Source organism: Harmonia axyridis, chromosome 1, assembly GCF_914767665.1.
Source record: "Harmonia axyridis chromosome 1, icHarAxyr1.1, whole genome shotgun sequence".
Classification (NCBI taxonomy): Eukaryota; Metazoa; Arthropoda; class Insecta; order Coleoptera; family Coccinellidae; genus Harmonia; species Harmonia axyridis.
In genome coordinates, this window is record NC_059501.1 from 28,955,171 (window position 1) to 28,981,828 (window position 26,658).

Genomic DNA, 26,658 nt, shown 5'->3' on the forward strand with positions numbered 1-26,658 from the left:
GTAAAAAACTGCATAATAACAATTCCTAGCTTGCAAAATTTGATGTTGATCATGTCAGCAAGATCCTAAAAATTTCTGGTAGAATATCAAAAGATATTTAGTTTGTATTTGTTGGATAATCATCGTTAATGTTCCATGCTGAAGCTGAACGAATGCTGAGCCAAGAAGATTCTGCCTATTACAGTTGAGTAAGTAGTTTCAAAAAATACTTTTCCCTTGATACAGATATTTCTGCATAAATCAGTTTCTTCTCGTATATGTATATCAAGAAATTCCAAAATATAGAAAAATTGGTAGATTATGGTTATATACACATTTTCATCAACTACGAGGATAATTTTTTCTGTACTTTGAAAAAGTTTTGAAAATAACAAATCAAGATTAGGCAAAAAATTTATTTACTTTGGTCACATGTGTCTTTTTCAGAATATGATCTATTATATTTGAGATGACTTTTGACTAGATGTCCGGTTGCTAGGGCAGCCATTAGTGATAATTCGCCAACAAGAACCGCAGCACATACAATTTTGGCCAACTGCTTTGCATTATTACCAGGCAATTCCTGATGAGGACCTTTAACTCCTAACATTTCTAAACATGAAGACTGAGCTGGAAGAATGGTACCTCCTCCAATTGTACCAATTTCTATTGATGGCATTGTGCATGAAATATGCAAGTCTTTTCCTTCAGGTCCCCAGGGTTCCATTATGGTTATACAATTACTACTAGTAACATTTTGAGCAGGATCTTGACCAGTTGCAATAAAAATTGCTGTAACAACATTAGCGGCATGTGCATTGAAACCACCTAGAAATATCAGTTTTATAATTTTCTTTTAATTAATAGAATAGTTCAGCTAACTATATTTTAAGTGAGGTATCATCAAACTGGGTTAAGTGAATCATAGTAGCCTCAAGCATGCCTTGCCAATAGATTTGTGATGTGAGCTGAGAAGTATTTCCTTGCCCCTAAGAAAACACCTGATTATCACGAAAGCATTTTAGGGGTTTACAGGCAAAGAAACGAAGAAAAACAAGCAACTTGTTCAAGCATAAGGAAGAAGAAAAATTAAAGACATCAGAACAATTGCAGTTTATTTTAATATAAGGCTTTACCCTAAATTAATGTGTGTGCGATATGTGAATTAATGTGATGTAGAATAAGGGTTTGGTTACTTTTGACATGTTTTTTATTTCAAATTTCATTCTTCCTTCTCCTTGAGGTGCCTATTTGTTCCGAATATTGGAGACTAACTGGGCTATTCTTCAGGAGGTCATCACATTGAAGCATTTCCTTGAATTGTGGAGAATTAATTTCAATATATGCATCTTTTATCAGAAAATTTTTTGGAGTGGGTCATTTACATTTTTTATGAATGATTCATTTTACCAATTGTATCTCGAAGTGATTCACACTTCTCCAAAAAAAATAGAGTTAGGCTTGTACTTAAAAAATTATAATTTTTGACTTATGCCAATCGGAACCTGTTCCTGCACCTACATTATTTCTTAAATATTTTACATTTTTGTAGTTTTGGAGAAAAATATGAGAACTGACACTTTTGATTCATTGAACCCCTTTTAATGTTAACAAATTAATGTTAAATTAAGTAAGAAAGGAATCATAAAATAATAGAAACTCAGGGAAGAATTCACTCAGTATGCTTATGGATGAATTGAAATCCACATAAGTGACCTTCATATAATGCTAAATATTTTCTTGGACTGTTTAACATTGTTAGAAAATTCCAGACTTCCAAACGTGGTATTATCGATTTTTCACCAGAAGCCTACACACATAAATTCATCAAACTGCTTGCTCTTATCCGTATACACCTATTTGACATACAAACGACCTTTCAACCTAGTCGGATCGGTTGCATGAAAAGATTAGATTTTTTTTGATATTCTAATTGTTGTCTAGATATTGATGATGGACTATTTGTTAGATAGTTTATTGGGTTATTTCCATCATCTGTGAGGTTGGATGTTTCCGACGTTTCGGCAAGCATTCATCTTCAGGGTGGTGGTCCTGAGGAGGACCAGTTGATTGGTTCTGAGAAGGACAGTTTGCCAAACTTGGTCTGTCTGGACTTGTACGCACCATACTTTTATCGAGTTCGTATGAGAGTATCAGGGTTGGAACTTTAGTTGTATCGGTTGCAATCCCTTCACTCTCACCACTAGTCTACAGAAGCAGGTAGTAATCTATACGCATTAAGCTCAATATAAGTTACACCTCACTTATGGTACGCGCAGTTGGGATGCGCACTAGTCGAATTTTCGGGTTGCGCAGATGGTGTGCGCAGTTATCCGTCCGATTTTCGACTCTTTCCTAATTTTGTGGTGTCGAGATGCTTCCAACCTGAACATGATTCAACTTCCTCAGATTAGATCTTACGATTGGTGCCAAGACTTCCTTGATCTCTAGAGACGGCATACTCATGGGATTCGGAGTGATGGCCATGAAGGCTGCTTCTTTGAGTTTCCTCCGTTTTGATCTTTCTTCCTTTCATATTATGGAAGCTTCATCCCATTTGATCTTATGTTCCTTATCCCAATCATGTTGGACTAGCCTAGATATCTGTTTCTCCCAGTCGAGCTTGTTTTTGGTGCTCTTTGACGCTAGTTTGATATTCTACTTTCACTGGTAATTCAAATGTTATATTTTCGATGTGGTCATACTTTTCTACTTATTTTCGTCAAAATTCTCATATTGGAGCAATCAGAAGTGATATCAAGAAAAAAAAAGCACTTATTTCCCTCACATACTTACAAGTATTAAAAAACTTGAAACTGATCAACAAAACTGTACAAATTTTTCATTTGTTTAATACGCCACAGGAGGGGAACAAAATAAATATGCTGAAAAAGAACATGATGCAAATTTCGCCAGATTTCTTATACCAACATAGCAAATTTCAAACAAAAACTTTAGATGATTGAATATTAGATATTAGAAATAAATGACTGAGGTACCTCGTTAATTGCTGGGGAAATGCATCAAACACAAGTGTTCCAAAATAGAACTATAAAAATATTATTTCACTATGGCATGTTAACGCCTACATCAAAATTATATAAGGACACTAAACTTTTGGACATCCATAACCTAAAGAAAAAACTCAGGTTTACAAGGAAAGCCCAGAACTCCCCAATTTACCGAGCAACAGAAGCATTCAACCAAACACCAGCAGGAATAAAGGATATAAGAAGTAGAAAGTATTTCAATATTAAGCTTATATTGTATCTTAAAAGTTGATTTTGTTTAGTTTAACCTTGTTGTTTTGAATGTTTGATAAGATTTTATGTTCTTTTTTGTATATTGGTAAAAAGGCCTTGTCACCAGTACTTGTACTGTATTAGAGGTCAAGAATAAATAAATAAATAAATCTAGTGGAATTCTTACCTATACTTCCAGCCACTGCAGATCCTATCATATTTTTAGATAAGTTCAAATCAATAAGATGGCTTGTTGTACATTTCAATGTAGATAAAACAGTTTCAGCAGGAATTATTGCTTCACACGCAACAGATTTTCCTCTACCCTCAATCCAGTTGACCGCAGAGGGTTTCTTATCAGTACAATAATTTCCACTCAGACTCAAAATTTCCATGTCAGTAAAAAAATCATGAAGATAGTTCAGGGCTTTTTCAGTACCTTTGGACAACATATTCATACCCATAGCATCTCCAGTTTGAGCAACAAACCTGAGAAACACATATCTGCCAGCTATTCTAGTTGATATTTTAGACAGTTTGGCAAATCTGCTTGTTGAGTCAAACTGTATTTTAATCTTGTCAAAGTTTTCCGTTTTTTCTATCCACATAATAAGTTCTGATGCTTTAGTCATGGAAGGAAATCGAACAACAGGTCCTCTTGTCATTCCATCTGCTATAATAGTACTTCGTACACCACACTGCTCAACAGCTCTACATCCTCTATTGGTACTTGCTACTAAACATCCTTCGGTAGTCGCCATTGGAATGTAATACATTTTCCCATCCACATTCAATGGACCAGCAATACCTTTAAAGGGTGTCATTATTTTTAAATGGATTTAATACAAAAATGTTGAGAAGAAAATTCTTAAAAACTAGATCTTATTTTGCATGTGTGAAGACTTAATTTTTGATTATCCGTTCAAAATTGAAGATTTAACTTTAGAAGAAGACTAACCAGTTTTTATGCATCTTCAAATAATTTTCATTATTCAAACTATTTTCTAAATACACCATCTTATTCTTAAGTTAGGCAAAATTCAAGAACTCTTATGATACTGATAATACGTATATCATAGTTTGTGCACAATATTAGTAGGTATTTGAAAGAAAAACCTTTGAAATATTTTTAATATTGAAATGAAAAACTACTTACCTAAAGGTACTGGAACATATCCAACTACATTTTCACAACAGCTTCCTAGTACTGCACTATAGTCATACTTCTTATATGGAAGATTTTCTAATTTAGATATACCAAGAGACTTTTCTAACATCTTTCTTCTTATTGAGACCCCTCTCTCTAAATCGTTTAGAGTCTTTTCTAAATTATAAGGAGGTATATGCTTAGTATCCACTAGTAACATAATTTCTTTATCAGTCAAATCAGCGCATCCATCTTTAGATCTATATAATTGCAAGCAAAACTCCAAATTTCTACAAGAATCTTCTGAATGGAATTCATTCTCACCACAACTAACAGAAGTACTATTAGAGATAGATCTCTGCCTCTCAATTTTAGGCCTGAGGACTTCCAAAGACTGTGATGGTTTTGTTTCATTTCTTTTTAAACAGTCAGTTGGAGTCTCTTCCACTCTTTCATAAGAGAAATCGCTTGATTCAAAAAATATAAATTTTATCATTAATGTGACCAACAAAATGAGAATCACAATGTGATCTGCACTCATCACAAACTGTTTCATTATAAGTGAATATAAGGATGAAGGTTCCTCGAAATTTTCTATTTTCTTAAATTCTGGGGGGGTATCTGTACCAAATATTGACCACCTGCTAAGTACATGGACAGTTAATAATCCAAAAGACATTATTAACTTTACTCGTTGAACTGCTGGATTGGACTTGTCCTTTTCCTCTTTCAACATTTGAGATACAATGCTGCGTCTTTCACCATAGACATTAGTTGTTTTGGTTAATTCTAATATCAGAGATAAAAATGATGGATAGAAAGTCATTAATATAACATAGTTAACTATCACAGAGAAGCAAGCAAAGTATGATATTTTTTCTAAGCGAGGTACGCCAGATAATGTACCAACACCAATTACTAAAGTTTCTACAACTGTATTTAAGGTCATTGAAGGGCCAAGAATAGACATTCCTCTAGCAATCTGTTCAGTGATTTCTTCTTGATTCGAGGCAGTTAGGGCAAACTGAGCAAGAGTGGCAGCTTTATTTAAGTCAATCAATAACAGAAAGAAGAAAAGGGCATCCTTCAAATCAGCTAATTGCACATGCAAAAAATTCATCACGGTGGATGTGAATACAAAACTGGAGAAAACTGTAAACAATCCTGCAAATCCCAAAATATATTTGGAGCCCATTTTGTGTAGATTTCTGAATTGATGGTAGGTATAAAGGATAGCAAGGCATCTTATTATTGTCATAACAATAACATCTGCTGCATGAAACTGGTCTTCGTAACATCCTGGACAGTCTTTTGATTCTTTGGTTATTAGAGGTTGTTGACGATGGTCGACAGTTAAAAAAATTGTAGTTAATGTTAGCACAGCTACTATCACTTCCCATGGATGTGTAGCACATATTTCGCCATACTTTTTAAATAGTCGAGAGTTGCTCATTTTGAGTCGACTCACATATTTGTATTCAGTCAATATATAAATATAAATTAATCTTGAGCTGCATTTTACTATATAACTTCGAAACGAATTAGAAAAGAAAAGGTTGCCTCAATTTATACAATACATAATTCTCAACTACAAACATTTTATCAAATGAACTACTAAGAACTTTGAGGCCTAGCTTCCGACTATGTACTTCAGAAAGATGATTATTTCTGAAAAAATAATTAAACAATCTGTATACTGAGTTCAGGTCATTAAAAATAATGAAATTGAGAATGTTGTTAGGATTATGTTGATTATTAATTTTCATTCACTCACTCTGTTTTCTCTGACAAATTGGGGATTCGAACCATAGAATATTAGACTATAAGTAGAACTAAAAATCAAATCAATTTTTTTTATGGTTAACCCTCAAAAGGCCGATTGTTTACTTAATTACTTAGAATATAGATTATTAATGTTCTAAGCTTAATTAAGTTCTACTTATCTATGATTAAGTTAACTCAAAGGTACTGTTGAAATGTAAGGAAAGTGTTTCAGGGATGTTAAGTACCGTTTTTCGAAGATTCATTTGTGCTCAAATGTTACCATAGAATGAGAATATGGTAAAATACTTAATAAAACCTTATAATATAATAAATATGCGCTGTTTTGTTCGGTAATTTGTTGCCATTTTGAATATGATATCGTTATCTTTCTCATATACCTAAGCTCTGGTTCCTATTAGCAAAAAATTGAGACAATCGATTTTCACAAGCCTCTGTTGAAGGGAATTTTTTACCATCAAAATTGTTCGTGACACTACACTTCCAAGTTAACAGTTGTGCCGTATTGGAGCGGGTCATAGTAAATAATTCCCTGCCAATAGTGCCAATCCAACCAAACATACAGCAAAACCTTCCTAGCTGTCAATCGTAGCACCGTTTCCGCCGGCTCACCACGTTTCGGCCATGACCGTTTTCGCTTGACGTTGTCGTAAGTGATCCAGTTTTCATTACAAGTCATCAACCGCTTCAAAACTGGTCGATTTTGTTGCGATTCACAGATGGAAATTCGGTCTATGAGGTTTTTTTACGTCAACTCGTGTTACATCGCGCTACATCTTGAGAAAAATGGTTCCAAACGGTTTTTTGTGCAATCTTAAGCTCTTGGCAAATTGAAACAATTCTTACCAGACGGTCGGACTCGATAATAACCATGGTTTTACCGACAATTGGCCTTCCAGTGCGTGGTGTAACTCTGACATCGACGAAACCAAAATTGCACGTCATTGGCTGTTACATTATCAGTAGCATAAACATTTACATGAACTATTTACATTTTCAGCCACCTGGCCAGAATATTCGCCTTTATCGAAGAAAAACTTTCAAAGATTATCCCTTTGCTAGTGTCCATCTTTGACGCTAGTTAGCACTAAACTAAGTCAACTAATCACAAAACAGTCAGGAAAGTTTTTCTAGTACGAAATCTCATTTTTCTTTTGGTGTTTGTTTACTTTTAGTAGTGGAAAACTACCGACTCGACAAGCTTATAATCAAAGATTAAAGGATGTGATGAAAAAAGAAATTGGCAGGAATTTGACAATTTTTTTCTCATACATCGCCTATGTTTCGAATCCTGACTAATTTTCTTTCAAGGTTAAAATCGTAAGTGATATTGATACAATTGAACTTAAGAACCACTGTACCGGGTTTTTCACCATAATTTGACCCCCCCGTTAACTTTGTTACTAGAAGAGGTACACAAAAATGTTTTCTACAATTTTCACGAAATCGACTAGTGTTTTTTAAAATGATTTCACAAAACGAAATATATACTATAAATATGGTCAACATATTGATTGCAACTTCATTTTTTCAAATGGAACACCCTGTATATTTTTCTATATTTGACTAGCTCTTTTTTCCCTGATTTCGAATATATAACATGTTTGGCGCCTATCTCTCTTATTCTGAGTACCACAGATTTCCAAATTTCAAGAACCACCTGGCATACTCAGTAATCAGTTTTCAAGTGGTAGGCTGCGATAACTCAAAATGCCCTTTTTTGAGTTATCTTGTTGGCAACCATATGACATATCGTCAAATTGCCAACGAGATAACTCAAAAAAGGGCATTTTGAGTTATCGTACTAAAAAAAACTGATTACTGAGTATGCCAGGTGGTTCTTGAAATTTGGAACTCTGTGGTACTCAGAATAAGGGAGATAGGCCAAACATATGTTATATATTCGAAATCAGGGGAAAAAGAGCTAGTCAAATATAGAAAAATATACAGGGTGTTCCATTTAAAAAAATGAAGTTGCAATCAATATGTTGACCATATTTAAAGTATATATTTCGTTTTGTGAAATCATTTTAAAAAACACTAGTCGATTTCGTGAAACTTTGATAGAAAACATTTTTTTGTACTCCTTTTAGTAACAAAGTTGAAGGGGGGTCAGATTATGGTGAAAAACCCGGTACATACATCGACTCAAATATCTGATTTAATAAAATGATAATAATTTACTCTATAAATTTTCACAAATTTACGAGAAAGAAATCCACATCTCCGTCTTGGGACATTTTAAATTATATGAGATTAGATATGCAAGGGGAGTATATCTTTCTGACAACTCTACTGGTTAGCGCCTTGCTTACACCTAACAGCAACTCTTGAAAATATAATAACATTCCCAATAAAAAAAGATAACCAACTGAAAATTTCAAATAACATTAATAGTTATTAAGAAAAGATTTTTTTAGTTTTCAATTGAAATAAGTGAATGTGCACACTTGCTATAGAAAACCGAATTACTGATAAATGTTATTGAAAATTAACATACAAATATAACAGAATATAGATTCAACATCATATATGTTCAAGGAAGTAGAATTATTTACAATAAGCAGCAAAAACTTTCAGGAATTATTGAAACTAATAACGTTCAAACCAAAAGATAAAATTATTATATTGAAGTGAAAGAAACCAATAGTGTTCAACAAATCGTTTGAACAATTCTTTCATGTACTCTATGTACAATTTCAACAATTACATCCACAGCGAACAAAAAAGTATTAGAACTCAATAACCATTGTGGGAAACATCGTGCAGTAAAAAAAAAAATTAAAAATTTTCAACTTGTTTAATTAAACATTCTTACACTCTTCTGTTATAATTATTTGTATTGGGCTGGGTAAGTTGTAACCCTGGTAAATTTGTGAAATCTAATTGCCTGAGCATCTCTTTAGTATCAGGGTCTACTTCAATGATATCATTTTCAAGAGCAGAAATTGGAGGTACAAAGTTGTCACGCCTCTCACGTTCCTCTTCCTGCAACTTTATAGAGATTCCTCGAACTTGAGAATGACGAAGCCTCTTCATAAGATGAGTTACAAATCCAGCAATTTTGTTCCTCAGAGGTTTGGTTGGTATAGATGCTACTTCCTCGCATATGCGCTTGTTGGTATGAAAATCAAGTGTAAGCCTAGTGTAATACTTCTCAATAATCACTTTGGAAGCTTTTTTCACGGTTTTAGTACGTACACGACCCATGATGGTACCTAAAGAAGAAAGAATAAAAATTACTACTCACTAAAACTTAAACCAAGTTAAATTCCTACCTTTTGTAACCAAGTATCACAACTCGAAAACGTGGTAACAGTCAAAGAACTCAAGAAAACTGAATGACAGAGGAAGATACCTAAGTGACAACGAAACATAGAACTTTATACTTAACTTTATCTTATCTATTCTATTATTTGATCGCCTGTGAGAATAAAAATCATTGCGAGCTTAATTTGATTTTCATATATTCTCACGAATATTAATAGTATAGCAAAATTATTTTTTGATAAAGTAAAATCGTATGGATATTTGAAACCTTCTTCAATACCATAACAAAAAAATCATAGAATTATATTCAATTGTTTTCTTGAGAATTGATTCTCATTAATTCTTAAAGCACTGGTTGTATTCAAACTTCATTAACTTAATTGATTTCATCATTAACGGTCATTGAATGCAACCAGTGCTGCTACTTCTTAGTAACTAAAATAATTGGGATAATAGTGACTTCAAAATTTATTTTTCTAGGTTACCTTCTTAATGAAGGAAAATAAAAGTCCAACAGATATTTATTTTTCAAAATAATCGTTTTGGATGAAATAGAATGTCTTTCTAAGACAACTTCATTATTTTGGCAGGTTTTACAAAGATAAATTTATTAGTTTGTATGATTTTGAGTTGTATGAGTAGTCGTTAGTAATGCATAACTGAGGTGGAAATATAAGCATGTCTTAAAAAGTTTTCATTAATTAATGAAGAAACTTCCAGACAATAATAGAACCGACTTGTCAAAATTCGTCTATATTAAAGATGGACGAAGATACTTACCAAGTAATAAGAAATTGTAAGTTCATTTGTCAATATTTTAAGAATAAATACTTGTAAAATAATGTCTACAATATTTTAGATGGTAGGAACTCATATTCAAAACTGTTGTATAAATTAATGATGAAGAAGTCCTCCAATGGGATATTAAAGAAAGAGATTACTTCCTCCGACATTGATTTTAGTGATAATAATATTCAGGGCTCTTTTAGATGGAGTGGTAAGTTCATAATGCTATTAGATGCTATACTGTCTATGGAGGCTATTAAATTGTAGTGCTACGATGTTGTTTTAGGTTTCAATTCCTCAAGCGCTCCCCCAAAACATTTTGTAGGAGCTACGATAGTAAATGAAAAAGAATCACACTTTGAGGGTAAGGAACTTGGAAAAAAGACATCTTTCCTTGAAGAATTTACATTAGAATCTTCAAAAGATAGACCTTGTAAAAGAAGAAAAAGAGGGTGACATTTAATGAATATGTGTATTTATGTAAAGTTTCAACAAGAAAAAGATGTATTGGACCAGAATATTAAATTGGAGTTTAAAAAAACAAGGCTCTCAACAACCTAACTGCTTCCATATTATTGTGATATTTAAAAATTTCGTATTTCTTTTTACAGGTGTAGACGATTTTCAGACTTATTATATTGGTATTCAAGTTGATATGTTAAACAAATGCATATATTAACTGTACATTTCCTTTCAAAATTTTCATCTTTTGGGATTCTATATGTTTCATGAATTTGAACCTTTGTTTAGCAAATAAAATAATATGTGTCGCATATATTTATTTCATTACTAATAATTAATTTTTTTTTATTATATGAGAACTTCTTGTTCTTGAGCTTTTTTGAAGAGAACAGAGCTCATTAAGAGAGGTGTGGACTCTGCTAATGAAAAAACCCCTTTAACCTTTTAGCCTGGTTTACATTGGTATAATTAGTAGTGGAGTTCACTAAAAAAACTTTTTTCATTAATCAGTCTAATAATCTCTAACATTTCCTCAGGTATATGTTAACTACTGGCTTAATAATCATAAAAATCGGTGGCAATTTTATGCCACCAGGTTCCAACTGATATTTCCCCATTGGGCGCCATCTGCTTTCGAGTTACTTTTCTCCTCAGAACATTAATATCTATATTCTAAGCTTTTCTACTATTGCATATATGCAACTGTTATTACAAGAAGCAAATATAGCAACTGTTGAGTCTAAATAAGACAAAACCCGCGAAGCTATCTAATGTTGAAATCACCTTCAACAAATGAAATCCTTTTATCGTTGGCCAAATTGTCTATCTTAATTCAATGGTCTAGATATAGGCCAAACTATTGAGTTGATAGCTTTTGCTGCTCAGGTTATTTAATGATTTTGACTGCAGGACACTTTTCTTTTCTCAATATGAATGTTAGCTTGGACAATTTGGATTCATTAACCTTTACTTTTCATCTTTCAAACCATTTTTACAGCATTGGTTCCAAAAATATTTTCGTTGGAATTTTGTGTTCGATTTTGAAAAACCGTGTTACTGCATACTGTTATTTCAATCAGGGATGGAATTCAAGGAGAACATATATATACAGTATCACAGTTATGATATTAAAATTTCATTGTAAAGATTATATCAATTTTTATTTTATTATTTAGTTATCCAAGACTTGATATCCTGAATTTTTCAACACACAAAAATTACAAATGATGCCATTATTTTCATTATCGTTTCCTTTAATTAGTGGAATTCATTACTTAATCGTACAACAAATAAAATTCGATGATACAATTGTTTCACAATATCAAATTTATAAAAAAATTGAATTACTATTGAGAATTATGTACATTTTTCAAAGTAACAAATACGAACCAATCTTTCATTAATTGATTTAAATGATTCAATTGGTCCATTTAACTCTTCATAATTATTGATTTTAATATATTCTTCCCTAAAATTTCGAATCCTTTTTTGATGTCTTCTATTTCCACTGTACCTGGCTTCCATAAAACCCCTATATAATTTCCTCCGTAAGTATCATGGAAAAAAACGCATAAGTCCCCATAAACAGCCTAAAAGAATAGAGAATAGAAGTAAAATAGATTCCCGACACAGCAGATATCATGTAAGTACCAATAAAAATACATTATCAATTTTATATACAGAGGAGCATATACATACAACACTCTATTATGTTTTCAATGAAATAAGTTTTTCTGGAAACCACAATGTCAATTGTTGTAATTGTGGCATTAGAGAAATGTTATAGTTTCTCCAACCTGATTTGTTGACGTAAGTATAACATACAGCCTATTAAAGAAATTAGAATAATTGACTCTAAACACAAGGTGAAACCTCATGTTTCCTGTTTAAAAGCTCAGAAGACTCTAAATAATGGATGTCATTATGAATGCCTGTAATTTTGAGGTCAGCATGTATATTCTCCTTTGTGTGATTCCTCATGATTTTTCTGCTGTTGCTTTTTCATTGTTTGATATAGGTGTAGCCTAGACCCCCCAGTCCAAGGTCTTCCCATTACATATGCTTGGAATTTTAATTATTTATGTATCTTGGGTACAAAGCATTAATGCTGAGCCCAACTCAATTTCTGGTTGTTTATGCAAGGGACTACTTGCTCACTAGAGTATAGCCTTTCGATAAAAAAATGAATTAGATTTGATAAAACACATATAGCCAAAATTCTTGCTATATGTACAGAATTGTCTAGAGAAGCAGGTAGACTAGTGGTGAGAGTGAAGGGATTGCTACCAATACGACTAGGGTTCAAACCCCGATACCCTGATACGAATTCTAAAAAAGTATGGTGCGTACAAGTCCAGACAGACCAAGTTTGGCAAATGGTTCCACTCAGAACCAAACAATTGGTCCTTCTCAGGACCAACACCCTGAAGACGGCAGGCGAATGCTTGCCGAAACGTCGGAAACAACCAACCGCACAGATGATGGTAATAGCCCAATAAACCTTCTAACTTCTTGACTTATATTAATTATGTCTCATTTCGACAAATATAAGGGGGTCCAAGAATTTGGGTAATGTGTGTATATATGCCTGTTATGTGGTCTCCAAGGGCCCAATTGGCGTTTGAATGAACAAGTCACCAAAAGCTCCCGACTTGAGGTTAATATTTTTCCTTTTCTTATTGATAAACTTCAAGAATTAAAGGAACTTAAAACTAACGTGAGCTTTCTTTATATATTTTAGTATTCTTCTCGAATTTTCTCTTCTAACTTCATTTTCATTTTTTTAAGATGTCTTTTGTGTATTCTGTTCTCGCATCATTCTAAAATTCAATTCTCGTCCTTTATTTACTATACTTATACCGTACATATCATAAATAAATATTACTTTTTGTTGTTTAATACAAATATGAGTTTAATATTGATGAGATAAGTTTGTTATGAAATAGTGTTGATGTTGACTCCCCCTATATCATTCGAAATCTTTGAAGGGCCGCCATTATATATATATATATATATATATATATATATATATATATATATATATATATATATATATATATATATATATATGGTGTATAAAGAGTAAGTAGTATTACTTACCCTCAGTTCCTTCAGATACAATTGCACAGGGTTGAAATTTATTACAGGCATATGTTGATTTTCTTCTTTAGGTTCAACAAAACTCAATATGGAATCAATTTCAAACCTAGTTATTTGTTCATGTCTTCTTGGATTTAAAAGAGGTTGCAAGTTCAAGATACAGTCAAAACCTCTTCTGTTAGGTATGAATAGTTCCTATGAAAAACCAGAAAGTTCAGTCAAATCAATTTCATGTGTCAAATATATCAATCATATTAGAAGTGCAATATCCCGAATGAATAATTATTTCCAGTTTAATCTTTAGGTAATGTAGTATAGCATTGTATGAAGCTTATGTGGTAGGACCACGGCTGCTTTGCGAAATTGATTCTCTAACTAGATTAGGCTACCTTCAAATATAGTAAGTTTTAATTTCTGAATATGACAACATTGTCGTGGAAATATTTGTTGAACACAGTGGCGATTCCAAGAGGGAGTCTTTTCGTCGATGCCTAGTCGTGTGCAACACTGTATTCAACTAATGATGTTATCAAACACATTATTAATTTTTTGTTAAATTGTCAAAAATTAAGTTCACGAAATTATTCTGTCTGGATGTAAAAACTCTAATATCTCTGAGTTTATATTGATCTGAGATGAAACCTCACCTTTAGGTGTTCTCGATAACAATAATAATAATATATGTTTATCCTTTAAAACCACATATTTACATGTATGAGTAAAAAAAAAATAAATAAATAAATAAAAAATAAATAATCTTTAAGATTAATACAGACATACCTTCCAACTATAGAGAGATTCTTCCAAAATAATATTTTCAACTAAATTTAGAAATTCAGTAGCAAGTACTTTCAATCTAATCAGTACCTCTTTACATGGAGCTGTCTTTGTAAATACAGAATTACCATCATCATATGGAGTCAAAATGAACAAGGCTGAAAATTTCTTCCTATCTACTTGCAGTTTAATTTCCACCTTCATTATATCTTCATCTGAAAATACATACACTGAACGTCACTAAATCGCTTTTATTACCTCAAACTCTATCTGAATCTGAAAAACGAATGTAATTGAAGAAAAAACAATTTTTGAGGAACAGATGAAGTGACAAATGAAACTAGACTATAGCACATCCAAACAAACTAGAGATTTTCATTTTAGAAGACTAACAAAGAGAAATGCAACTTTATTCGTTCTGAAAGTACAGGCATTCATTCTGTCAATCTATTAAGCAGAAATAGACTTTCACTTAGAAAAAATTATCCTTGAAAAAATAAAATTGGATGAACATTGTAGATCTCAAATCTCTCAATACATGAGCTGCAACAGTATTCTGAATTTATCAAAAAACCATCAAGGCTCTAACAGAAATACTTCTCAAAAATTTCATCAAAATAGTATCTCTCAAAGCTTAAACTATGAGCACAAATTTAGATTTGCGGACAGCATTTTCTTTTTGCAAATGTATATAAATAACTTTCTCCACTTTTCATAATGACATCATGAAAGGAGAAAAGAGCCTTTAAATTAATTGAAAATTAAAAGATAATTACCTGACAGTTCATTATTGAAATTTATAACAACTGGTTGCTGATCCCACTGCATTTCTATCAAAAATTTCAAAAACCGAAAAAATGCTTCTTGAGATCCTACTGCAGCATGATATAAAGATTGATGAAGGTACTGATAAGCATTCAATAAATTTATCACCATATCAGGTAGAAGAAAGTCATCTATTAATTGTGCTCTTATCCATCTTTTTGCTAAACATGTACTAACCCCATAACTTGGATATTGTGTGTTGATACTGAAACGATCCAAATATATGTAGTAGGGAAATATGCTATAGGAATATAACATATATAGAATATAATGAAAGAAACTTTTTATTGTTAGTTCACATCAATCCCAGTTCTTAAAAAGAATATCATCAAATGGTATACAGATGGTTCCAAAACCACAACGGGGACTGGCTCTGGAGTATTCGGAGCTGGTACCAAATGCTCAATATCGCTAGGCACTGTCTAAGTGTCTTTCAGGCAGAGATACTTGCAATAGAAAGATGTGTAGAAATTAACATAGCAAGAAACTATTGGAAATGTGACATAGCGATACATTCAGATAGTCAGGCTGCAATTAAAGCACTGAGCTCACATATCATCGATTTTAAGATGGTATTGGAGTGCCAAAGAAAACTTAATGAAATAGGTAAGAATAACAGGGTCTTTTTAATCTGGGTTCCCGGCCACTCGGGAATTAGAGGGAATGAAGAGGCCAACACACTTGCCAGAAAAGGAGCACAAACTCCTTTCATCGGCCCGGAACCTTTCTATGGTGTAGACAAATGTACCTACAAGAAAGAGTTTCAGGAAAAGGAGGTAACCGAAAAAAAAAAACCCTGGCACGTTTGGATTACTCCAAAAAGTTTCTTCGAAACTTTGACTCTATAAGATCCAAGAAGTATCTGGATCTTAGTAAGAATATGCTACACCTCCTCACTAGGTTCCTCGCAGGGCATTGTCGCCTTAGGAAACACCTCATGAGAATGGGTCTAACAGAAAATGACGAGTGCAGATTCTGTGGGGAGGAGGAAGAAACTCCGGATCACCTGGTGACGGAATGCCTTGTCATCGCTAGCCAACTCAAAACCTGCCTTGGACACTAAACTTATAGAAGTGAGGAATTGGCCTCCTTGAAGCCATCCCAGATATTTGGGTTCATCAGAACTCTGGAACTGGAAGGCGAGTTGTAGATCACGTTATGGAGAGAATAGCTCTGATGGGGGCACAATAGACCATTAGGTCACAGTGAAATGAAACCTTCTTAATTAAAGAGCTCATCAATTCATACTAAATATTTGAAAAATCATAAATCTGATCTACAGACTTCGTTTTCTTCAGTCCCATAATGCAGAGGCATTATTTTAATTCTTGTTAATCGTAATGTTCTAGCTACCAGTCTTTAACACAGAAAATGATCAATAAAATGTATGGGATTGTTTTGATAGTGAATATAACTTATTAATGTATTTGCATTCAGTTACCATATCTACTTACAAAAAATGTTATGCTGTTTTCAAATTAATTTTTATATTCAATAACCATATCAACAGAGAGTGGTTGCGTGATTATTATATAAAAAATGATTGATGATTTGAAATAGGCACATATTTTGTAGTAAAGTTCGATTATGGAGTGCAGAGTATTGACTCCAACATTAAAGAAAGAATGATTGAGCTTCCTATTACAACACCATGAAGGAGAGGAAGAAGAAAATTGAATTTCAACTTATAATAGTATTGATTAGTTCAATATGTTTAACTAAACAAAACCGACCCGAGTAAGCTGATGCAAGTATCAGTCACTCCTATGTTGGAATCGAATCCTCTGTTTCTACATATTTCTATATAATGAAGTATTCCAGTTACTGTGTGAGTTGCGGCCACCCAGTACATTTATGACACCCGTACTCTGATAATTGAGTTTATAAGTGAATTATGCCTAGTGATCATTTCTATTTTTTATTAAATATCCATTAAAAAGATTTCATAATCACCTTTTCAAAGCTTCAACCACTTTTGGTACTACATGCAGCTTCTCTTGCATTTGTAGAAAATTAGTTCCTTTTAGTGAAGACAATTCTTTGGGTAAATACAAATAATATCTGAATACAATGCCTTTATGGAGAACATCCAAATATGAAGAGTTTAAGGACGAAACGATGTGGTATTGCTTCTTCAAGAGTTCTGAAATTTGTACGAACACGTTTTTCATCTGTTGCAAAATGCTAGATTTATCCATATTTTTTGGACTATAAGCTGAAATAAACATTAAGTTGGATTAGAACATTAAAATGAAAAATCATATGATGAAAATCACATTTGGGGATAAAAAACAAACCTAATTTGATTAGACTTTCTATTGACTCAACATATTTTGGAGCAACATGAACTAATTCATCTTTTATATAGGTTAGCTCTTTTTCACTTATGTATGCTGTAGGAATTGGTGGGAATACATTCGTATAGCTGAAAGTAGATGTAATAAGAGAAAGTATGGAACAATATCACATTAATGTGGGATGTATACAATTTTAATTTTTTTTTTTAGATCCAGCATTTTTATCTTTTAAAATTGAACCAAACTTAAAATTTACTTTCATATAATTACCAAAAAACATCTGATACTACTTCAATGCCAGTAATTTGTGGTTTGATAGTTAAAGATTTAATTTTTTGTTCTAGATCATCAGAGTAATTGATGATTTTTTGAACCGTTTCTTCATTTGTACCAGAAGGATACCAGGTTTTCACTTTTCCATTCACCAAAAAATCTTCCAATTCATTGTAATATAATTTATGATTCAAATGAAGCGTTTCAGACATCACATAATTGGAAATCATTTTTATGATATCTCTTTTACCTTTTATAGTATTATTTTCCAAATTGACTTCTACTCTACTCAAGATATTATGGGACCTAAAAATAATGAAATAAAATATGATACTACATGAAAAATGTATGTCCTCACTGTCTCTCAGAAATAAAATTATACTGAAACTTCTTGAAATTTCTTTCTTCGAGGTTGTTTGAAAATATCCCACACTCAAAATTATCGAATGCAAAATCTGGATCCAATTGAATGCCAAATAGTAATCTACGATTTGTCATTCTGTAACGTATTCCATAATTCCATTCTACAGTACCAGGTACTATAGGCACAATATTGTGTACTCTTTTATGGAATCCTTTATTTAAATAGTCTAGCAAAATTTTGATAATAAGCCCTGTGTGATTGCCAATATATTTTGCTTTTTCTTTTGGGTCTAAAGTGTTCAACAAAAATTCATAATTGTTATCATTTTTCACACTGAAAAAAAAGATCAAATGTATATGTATTTAATTGAGCCAAGAAATATTCGAATTGGAGTAGATAAATTATACTCACTCCAAAATGGCATCATATTGCAAATATAAAGTGATATTTGTTAAGAACAACTCAGAAAAGGAATGAATATTCCATTGATCTAAAATATCCAATGCCAACTTGCACTCATGTTTCATCTTTAAATAAGCATTAATATTAAGAAAAGCTGCTGTATTATAGTGTCCAGTTTTATCCATAAGGACAATATCGAAATAACTTTTATATGTGCATAAATCTTCTTCAGAGATTTCTTCACAAATACTAATAGCCTTTTGTGTTAAATCAATAGTATGAATGAAAAACAAAAACTTTGTAAATACTTGATAAGAGGTCATATTTTTATCTATCATCCCTTGTGAAATCAAGTATACTAAGAAATAAATTGTCAACTCAGTTGAAAACGCTCCCATTCCTGTATCAAGATTTCTTTGATTCATCCATATGACAATTAATTTCAAACCTTCTCGAATGCTGAGTGAGCAGCTGAAGATCTGCTCTATGAACACGTGGTTTTCAGCTAATGATGCATCAAAAGCTAAAGCAGAATTATAATATGTTGTAGGTAATTTTTCTATATTCTCTATAATGCCTATATCTTGCTCAAAAACTTGTGTGTTGATATTATTAATTTCTGGAGAAAATTTTGTAACTTTGAAATAATTCTGTTCAGGAATAAGAAATAACCTAATACTTATTCTTTCAGTACTACTTGGGCATACGATCAGATATGGCAATAAAACATTTCCATTATAATAGGCACACTTTATACTGGAGCAAATATTTTGAGAATTCAAATGCTCTGCTAGATACATTAAATAGAAAAATTTTTTCACAAAGTACCTATTATTCAGGAAATCTTTATCTTTGAAACATCTTTTAGGAATTGTCATGTGAATATTCATTTCAATATCTGGACCTGGTAAGGCATCAATTTTATATAAACCAAAAGTACCCACACATTCAGGTCTAATGAAAGTAATAGATATATCCTGATCACAACGTAGATTATTTCTTGCATGATTTGCGATATTTTTAACAAATCTCAAATCTCTACTAGGTCGATTGGAAGCTTCTCTAGATAGGCTTGATATATAGATGCCTTCATGTATGGGAAGAGTATTGAGGAATATTTGAAAGTTGTCAATCCAAGAAGTTAGTCTTGTTTTATATTTTCTTTTAATTTCTGTAGATTTCAGAAGTTTATGGGCCTGAAGGTGGAAATTTGATTCATTTGATGTTTTTTTTGCTGTATTTACTGTTGCATGTTTTCTCATTTTTTTTTCTTCTACACCTACTAAATTCGAGAGCTCATTTGATGGAGATACTTTTGGATATTCTCTATTGCTTTCCTAGAAACATAATCGATATAGTAGAAGAGAAAATGAAAAATGTTTTCTCACTTTATGTTTCCTTTTCATAGCGAATGTTGATATATATTTTTTACAAATTTGGTTTTGAAAGTCTATTTTTTAAAATTACCGGCATTTATTTTTTACCATATGTCAATTAAGTCATTTGATTAACCATAAAAGATTATGCTTATATTCTGATCTTCAGTTAGCCCTTTAAATAAAAATTCTAGTAGGCTTTCTCTTCATATTATGAATATGTATTATGAGTTTACATTTTAATTTCAAAAATCATTCTGATTGGATATACAGGAGAATCAAATAATATTATTTTTTCATATTTACAGGTATTATCGGTTTTCTGTGCTTAAACAGATAACAAAGAAATCTGTAAAAAATTCTAAGATTATACCAGAAACCCCAAATAAATAAATATTATTCAAGATAATTTATTACAAATTGAAAATAACTTGTCGAATGCGAAAGTGCAGTTAATTAACATAAAACCAAAACTCAATTGATTATTGTTATTTTGATCTCAATTCAATATTATATATAGAATATCTTATTGAATGGGAAATTTTTGTTTGGAAACACTGGTACACTGAAATCATCAGTCAAGTTTGGGTGACTACATGATACGAAGAATGAAGTACAAAACGTAAATAATTTGAATTTTTATTGTATTGTTGAGTTTTTAGTTTTTTTTAATTTGTAAAACTCAATCTGAATCTCAGTGCACTTTCGTATTCAGTTGAATTCAAAGGGTGGTGCCTTTTCAATGCCTGAAAATGTCCAGAAATAAGATTGTTATGAAAACCTCTTCAGACAATTCCATGGTAGAAGTTAAGAGCAAGGTATGTTCTTCTCAATATATGTTCTAGAATTTGGTTTTACCTTAATTCCGTTTAGTTTTCATCACTTTTATGTCAAAAAGGAAATTGTAGCTTTCAATTAAGTATGATAATGAATGACTTCTATTTATTCTTTACCTGTTTGATAATGAGAGCATGAATCATCTAACTATAGATGAATTATTTCAAGCACAAAATCAATGTTGATTACTAATTATTAATGGTTTACAGTTTGATGCTGAATTCAGGCGCTTTTCACTGGAAAGAAATCCTCAAGCAAAGTTTGAAGAGTTCAAGAACTTACTTGAAGATCTTCATAATTTGAAAGATATAACTTTTCTTGTTTCATATATAGATCCAAGTGACCAAGATTTGCTTCCAATAAATAATGATGATAATCTTCGAAGGGCACTCTTGAATGCAAAACCATTATTGAGAATTATAATCCAAAGAAAAGGTACGTCATATTTTTACTTTATACTCTTCCTAATCTTTATATATCTTTCAAGTGTTACTTTATTTTCATTGATCAGTGAATATACAGCAATGATGATTAGATCATTTTTAATATATTGTCAAATCCTGTGTTATCTGATTTGTTGAATGTAATTTTTAATTTATATTAAAATTTATATAATATTATATGCCTTAGTAATATTAGTTTAATTTGGTCAATAATTCTTCAATCCTTTAACTTTTTTCATTCTTTCAGGAGACAGTCTAGAGGAATTAAATGGTTATGGAACAATTAAACCACAACGTAATTTAATATCTAGTATATTAGGGGGAACCCCTGGAAGAACTAAAGCATTAGCAATATCTAATCCGCATGACTTTCGGCAAGTGTCTGCTATCATAGATGTGGACATTGTACCAGAAACATGTCGAAGAGTAAGGTTACTCAAACATGGCTCAGATAAACCTTTAGGATTTTACATTAGAGATGGTACAAGTGTTCGGGTCACTCAAAATGGTAAGAATAGCTTAAATTTGTTTTAATATTGTGTAAAGTTTGCAAAATGTAATAATAGATTAGAAATATTTTGGTGTATTATTATAACTATAAATCTTACATAACTCCTCCATTTCAAATTTTGAGGGTAAGCTTTGTGAAGATGTGAATTATTATAATAATATTAATTTTAGAGGATGTAACTCCTTTCCTTACCCAAATTATCTTGAGGAATTATACTGAAAAAAACTAATTTTACATGAAAAGACTTGGGATACTTCATTGAGCTATTATTGAATACTCATTTGTAGTGTAATTAGTGGAGCACTACAGATATCAGTATAAAACTGAATTTTTATTTTATGTTCATAGATTTATGTGTACTGGACATTATCTACTTTATCCTGATTTACCTATCCTTTTGCTTTAACTATACAGAATGAAAAAAACTTCGTATATAAAAGTTTTAGGTTTTCATTGTTGCTTTCTTTCAATACTTCAGAAATAAAATAATGTGATAGACAAGATTTTTTTCCAGATATATGTATGTATATATAAAAAATCATGTCAGTCATGTTTGCTTATTTCCTAAGAACCAATGAAGGCCAACAACTCAGCTATTTCTCATTTACTTAGATGTAATGTTTCACACTTACTTATTAATTTGAATAGAACTAAAAAACGATAGTGATGTCAAAGAAATAACGTTCTACTGTACATTGGTCATTATTTTAGAACTTACTAAGTAGAAAATAGCTCAAGAGTGTATACTACCATTCTCACTAGGTCTTTCATTGCAGATTCATTTTGATTCTGTGCGGAAATCACTTGATTGATTCTTCCAGTTTTTGGAAGAAATCTTCGTATAGTAGAATAAACTCACTCATTTTTTGCACGAAAAAGTTATAGTTCTTGTTCTATATCACTTTGAAAATTGAAAGGTTTTTCAATCGTATCTTAATTATTTCAATGAAGATTTCAAAATTTTTTTCATTATCATAGAATTACCAATTTTTCTGATACACTTCCTTAAGCCAATTGTCATTTATTGCTTTCTTATTTGGTTATATTTCCATTCATTATTAGGATATTCTGAATTTTTGAATTGAATCACAAGAGAACATTTTTTTTTTGAAAGACTCTTAATAGAATAATATTCTAATATTTCAATCTGAATATAAAAATTTTGATGAAATGCATCATTTTGAAACAATTGAGATACGATTGGAAAACCTCTCAATTTTCAAAGTGATATTAAATAAAAACTACACATTTTTTTATGAAAAAAAGAGTGAGTTTATTCTAAACTGCCGAACGAAAAAAGTGAAAGAATCGTTCTAGCTATTTCCGTACAGAATCAAAATTAATCTGCACTGCAGAAGCTAGTAAGAAAGGTAGAGCCTTACCACAAGAAACAATAGCGAACTATACAAAAAGAAGGAAAAGGTATAATCTATTACTATAGTAAATATATCCCATCCAAGGTAATTCATTTGAAAAATCATATTATTACTTCATTTTTGTTATTTCAATTTTGCCAATGGCTTTTATCTTTTTTTCAACATACATTTGCCATTAACGACCTCCTTGGCTTTCCATGAATGAGTAGGGTAGAGAACAAGATCTACATGGTCGCAGTTCCCGGAAGGCTTACCGAGCCACAACGACCCCAGTTCAAATAATAATATTAATAATTATACATTTGCCATTAATTATTTTCGTTTCCTAATGAAATACTATATAATAATATTTGATATGTCAGTTGAATAATAAAATTCTAGAAATATTGGGGCTGTATTGAATATATAAATAATTCTTGAATTTTTACACCTTTTTAGGACTGGAAAAAATTCCGGGTATATTCATTTCTCGTTTAGTTCCTGGAGGACTTGCAGAATCAACAGGTTTGCTTGCTGTAAATGATGAGGTCCTTGAAGTAAATGGTATAGAAGTAGCAGGAAAAACTCTCGATCAAGTAACAGATATGATGGTAGCTAATAGTTCGAATTTGATAATAACCGTCAAACCAGCTAATCAGAGAATGGTAGCTCCTGTTAGACGAGGCAGCTTCAGTAGAAATTCACAACTATCCCAACAGTCGAGTGGTTCGCACCATTCCCACACAACGGCTGGATCAGATCAAGACGATCAGGATGAAATTGTTGATTTGACCAAAGGACATCTAGATAACAGCATAAGGGATGAAGGGGTATTGCATTTGTGAAAACCAGTAAGTCAACATGTGATAAGATTCAATAGCACCTTTATGACCAATATGAATTTGAGTATGTTGGAATATGTTTATTTTTTGTGTCTTCCAAAGTTAGATCAATATTTTTAGTCTAAGTAACTTTTTAAATTGATGTTTTTAACTTTTTTCCTTTTGAATTCTCTTACAGTGAATTCTTATAATTCATAAATTTAAGTTGCTCTATTTCTGATACAAGAATTGTTTGAAGGGTAGGTTCATGAAATGTATAATCAAAATTTTTAAATCGCCTTGTATATCCAAATATCATTTTTATGATGTATATTTCTATATAATCGTTTTCATTAGTTCAATACTCTGTTTATTAAATATTAAAAATATGTCATTTGGAAACAAGTAAGGATGGGTGATGAAGTGTTTCTGATTTTTCAATTTTTACCAAAGTGATATAAATTATGGGGAACTACTTAATTCTACTAGCCATTAATTTTTTAACATATAACTTGATAACACTGACTTTCTGCAAATAAGAACACTAAGCTCTGAAAAATATTGTGTGTTCCTAGAAAATTTTCACTTATTAGAACATTCTTTCAAAAACAGAACTCAGTTAAAATAAAGCATGCATTTTTACATTTGAATTCCCCAAAAAACAATTCTTATCAGAAAATGACAATTTATAGTATTTTCGATTTGCTATTGCATTATTTTTGGAGCAATTATTTGTTATTGTGTATTAAATTTTTTTTTTATTTAATGAATATTATTATGATCTTGGGTACCTAATGGAATAATCTGAAGTGATTTTAATTACATTGAACATTGGCATATAACAACATACTTGGTCGAAAGAATAATTACTAAAAGTAATATACGCAGAATCAGAATAATAGCTGATTGAAAAATGAAAATGGAAAATGTTTGGTCATGAGACTTGCTCAAGGGTAAAAAAATTACCTTCATTTTAATAATCTCCTAACAGTGAATAATAAGTACTTAAAATGTAACTGAGAGACTCTTCAACATTCCAACTCAATAATTCCAATTTTATCTCCAAGTATTGATTTTATCATGTTTTAAACTGATTTACATATTGGAACTATTTTATTATAAGTTAATTTTATTGTTATATTATTGTCAGTTTTTAGTATTTTTTTAAGTATTATTTTTGTCATGTATGTGGTATTTAATATAAAAATTATTGGATTTGTAAATATTTTCTATTTCACTTGAAGTCCTTCTAAGAAATTTCTATTTTGAATACATATTATGAGAGTGTAAATAAAAAGGCAGTATTATTATATAACTAGCGTAAAGGAACAAATAACCTTCTGTCAAAAAATGAATAAGCAAAAAATTGCAATTAATGACTTTGTCTAATTACATTCCATATTATTATTAAAGAAAGGTTGTTTGTGTTCTCTCCTTTTTCAGCATTATGGATAATATGTGAAAGAGTGGAGGAAATGTTGAATTTTCCATTACACCATTTCAAATTGTATGTTTCTAGAATTTACAGAAAATGACAGTATTATATGTTATGAATTGATATTCAAATGTACTGCTAATGGTCTAATCTTTTTCTCAGTATGAAGGTGCTTTTAACAATATAAAGTAATTTGTTCTGGAACAATTAGCAAAACTAGGGGTCTTAAATAATCCAGCAATTTATGATATTGCAAAGCCTTTTCGAAAACAAGGTCTAGGTAAATAACTAGACTGAAAATAACGAAGATAAAGTTTCAAATTGTGCCTCAAATAAAAATCCGTCCAGTGGTTGCCTTGAAGCTATAAACTATTCTATATAATCTCTTTATACTATTGAGGAACATAAATAAATAATTCCTGAAATATTAATTTTTAAAACAGCACTCGTTCAGAGGACATTCATATGATAATTCGAAACAGAGGAAGTTCATATTTTGTTTGATGTTATTTATGAGTACAACGAATATTTGGGGTGAAGTGTATTTTATATAACCTAACACAATTTCACATTTACTCTCATCAGAGTTTTATTCATCTATATATTGAAGACATATAAAATTAACTTGGCTTTGATGTTTATTAGTGATACATTGAGACTGAAAGTAAATTTCAAGAAAAAAATTATTTTGAATCTAACTGCTTGAAAATAATCCATCTAATATAAAAATTCGCGACAATCCTTAGGAAATTTAAAAGATTTACAAATTAAACCAAAATCTATACTATCACTTAAAGCCTCCATGTCAAGTTTTCTTCATCTCTATTTGAAATAAAAAACTTATAAAATACATGCACCTTAACATATATGATTATTGAGATAGAATTATTGCCTGTTGGGAGTGCTGTTTTGAGTAATACATAAGATCTATATGAATTTGGAAAGTGCTATAAATTGCAACAACAAATGTAAAGTTCAAAAAATTAATTTGAACTAAATATTGATTGGGCTAAGTGGCTAATGTAATGATAGTGAAGTCTCTCATAATATCGAAACAATTCTATCATTAATCTTATATAGTAACATCACATATGTACTTATTGAAGTTATTTCGAATATATTTATATTGAGTTATGGGTGTCTTATTCTATTTACAAAAAGTATTCTCGAATTAT

The 26,658-nt window shown here is 31.2% G+C and overlaps 4 protein-coding genes and 2 long non-coding RNA genes across 8 annotated transcripts; 2 read left to right on the forward strand and 4 right to left on the reverse strand.

Moving 5' to 3' along the window:
- Positions 1-375: 375 nt before the first annotated feature.
- On the reverse strand, positions 376-6,116 carry LOC123682244 (3-hydroxy-3-methylglutaryl-coenzyme A reductase-like). Its single transcript, XM_045620781.1, has 3 exons — positions 4,378-6,116; positions 3,409-4,029; positions 376-807 (listed from the first exon to the last, which is right to left on the reverse strand). Exons 1-3 carry the CDS (start codon positions 5,819-5,821, stop codon positions 395-397), a joined length of 2,478 nt encoding a protein of 825 aa, XP_045476737.1. The 5' UTR covers positions 5,822-6,116; the 3' UTR covers positions 376-394.
- On the reverse strand, positions 1,665-3,378 carry LOC123682254. The gene is made up of 2 exons (XR_006747802.1): positions 2,272-3,378; positions 1,665-2,238 (listed from the first exon to the last, which is right to left on the reverse strand). It is a non-coding gene; the product is annotated as an uncharacterized LOC123682254 (long non-coding RNA).
- A 2,819-nt stretch (positions 6,117-8,935) lies between the features above and the next one.
- LOC123674886 lies at positions 8,936-9,685 on the reverse strand. The gene is made up of 2 exons (XR_006746715.1): positions 9,429-9,685; positions 8,936-9,368 (listed from the first exon to the last, which is right to left on the reverse strand). It is a non-coding gene; the product is annotated as an uncharacterized LOC123674886 (long non-coding RNA).
- A 146-nt stretch (positions 9,686-9,831) lies between these two features.
- On the forward strand, positions 9,832-10,979 carry LOC123674879. Its single transcript, XM_045610019.1, has 3 exons — positions 9,832-10,216; positions 10,280-10,417; positions 10,493-10,979. Exons 1-3 carry the CDS (start codon positions 10,183-10,185, stop codon positions 10,660-10,662), a joined length of 342 nt encoding a protein of 113 aa, XP_045465975.1. The 5' UTR covers positions 9,832-10,182; the 3' UTR covers positions 10,663-10,979.
- An 841-nt stretch (positions 10,980-11,820) lies between these two features.
- Positions 11,821-20,226, reverse strand: LOC123674852 (nucleolar protein 6-like). 3 transcript variants are annotated; one of them, XM_045609972.1, is made up of 10 exons: positions 20,094-20,226; positions 18,715-20,042; positions 18,322-18,636; positions 17,937-18,245; positions 17,667-17,794; positions 17,323-17,584; positions 15,321-15,574; positions 14,548-14,759; positions 13,768-13,962; positions 11,821-12,257 (listed from the first exon to the last, which is right to left on the reverse strand). In XM_045609972.1, the coding sequence occupies exons 1-10, from the start codon at positions 20,109-20,111 to the stop codon at positions 12,099-12,101; spliced, it is 3,180 nt and encodes a 1,059-aa protein (XP_045465928.1). In that variant the 5' UTR covers positions 20,112-20,226; the 3' UTR covers positions 11,821-12,098. The 3 variants fall into 3 exon arrangements, with proteins under 3 accessions (XP_045465928.1, XP_045465921.1, XP_045465937.1); XM_045609965.1 differs by having other exon boundaries at positions 11,822-12,257; positions 18,298-18,636; XM_045609981.1 differs by lacking the exons at positions 11,821-12,257; positions 13,768-13,962 and having other exon boundaries at positions 14,619-14,820; positions 18,298-18,636.
- Positions 20,227-20,521: 295 nt separating this feature from the next.
- On the forward strand, positions 20,522-26,617 carry LOC123674867 (partitioning defective 6 homolog gamma). Its single transcript, XM_045609992.1, has 4 exons — positions 20,522-20,899; positions 21,128-21,353; positions 21,609-21,869; positions 23,687-26,617. Exons 1-4 carry the CDS (start codon positions 20,834-20,836, stop codon positions 24,070-24,072), a joined length of 939 nt encoding a protein of 312 aa, XP_045465948.1. The 5' UTR covers positions 20,522-20,833; the 3' UTR covers positions 24,073-26,617.
- Positions 26,618-26,658: the final 41 nt, after the last annotated feature.

Excerpts from the sequence above, each read along its gene's own strand:
- LOC123682244 (XM_045620781.1), bottom strand. The coding sequence starts at position 5,821 with ATGAGCAACTCTCGACTATTTAAAAAGTATGGCGAAATATGTGCTACA. Across the intron at positions 4,030-4,377 it reads ATATGTTCCAGTACCTTTAG|GTATTGCTGGTCCATTGAAT; the intron begins GTAAGTAGTTTT and ends CACCCTTTAAAG. Across the intron at positions 808-3,408 it reads TGCAGTGGCTGGAAGTATAG|GTGGTTTCAATGCACATGCC; the intron begins GTAAGAATTCCA and ends TGATATTTCTAG.
- LOC123674879 (XM_045610019.1), top strand. The coding sequence starts at position 10,183 with ATGGACGAAGATACTTACCAAGTAATAAGAAATT. Across the intron at positions 10,217-10,279 it reads TTACCAAGTAATAAGAAATT|ATGGTAGGAACTCATATTCA; the intron begins GTAAGTTCATTT and ends ACAATATTTTAG. Across the intron at positions 10,418-10,492 it reads GGGCTCTTTTAGATGGAGTG|GTTTCAATTCCTCAAGCGCT; the intron begins GTAAGTTCATAA and ends ATGTTGTTTTAG.
- LOC123674852 (XM_045609965.1), bottom strand. Across the intron at positions 18,246-18,297 it reads AATTTTATTTCTGAGAGACA|GTCCCATAATATCTTGAGTA; the intron begins GTGAGGACATAC and ends CATTATTTTTAG. Across the intron at positions 13,963-14,547 it reads AATCTCTCTATAGTTGGAAG|GAACTATTCATACCTAACAG; the intron begins GTATGTCTGTAT and ends GGTTTTTCATAG.
- LOC123674867 (XM_045609992.1), top strand. The coding sequence starts at position 20,834 with ATGTCCAGAAATAAGATTGTTATGAAAACCTCTTCAGACAATTCCATG. Across the intron at positions 20,900-21,127 it reads TGGTAGAAGTTAAGAGCAAG|TTTGATGCTGAATTCAGGCG; the intron begins GTATGTTCTTCT and ends AATGGTTTACAG. Across the intron at positions 21,870-23,686 it reads TGTTCGGGTCACTCAAAATG|GACTGGAAAAAATTCCGGGT; the intron begins GTAAGAATAGCT and ends ACACCTTTTTAG.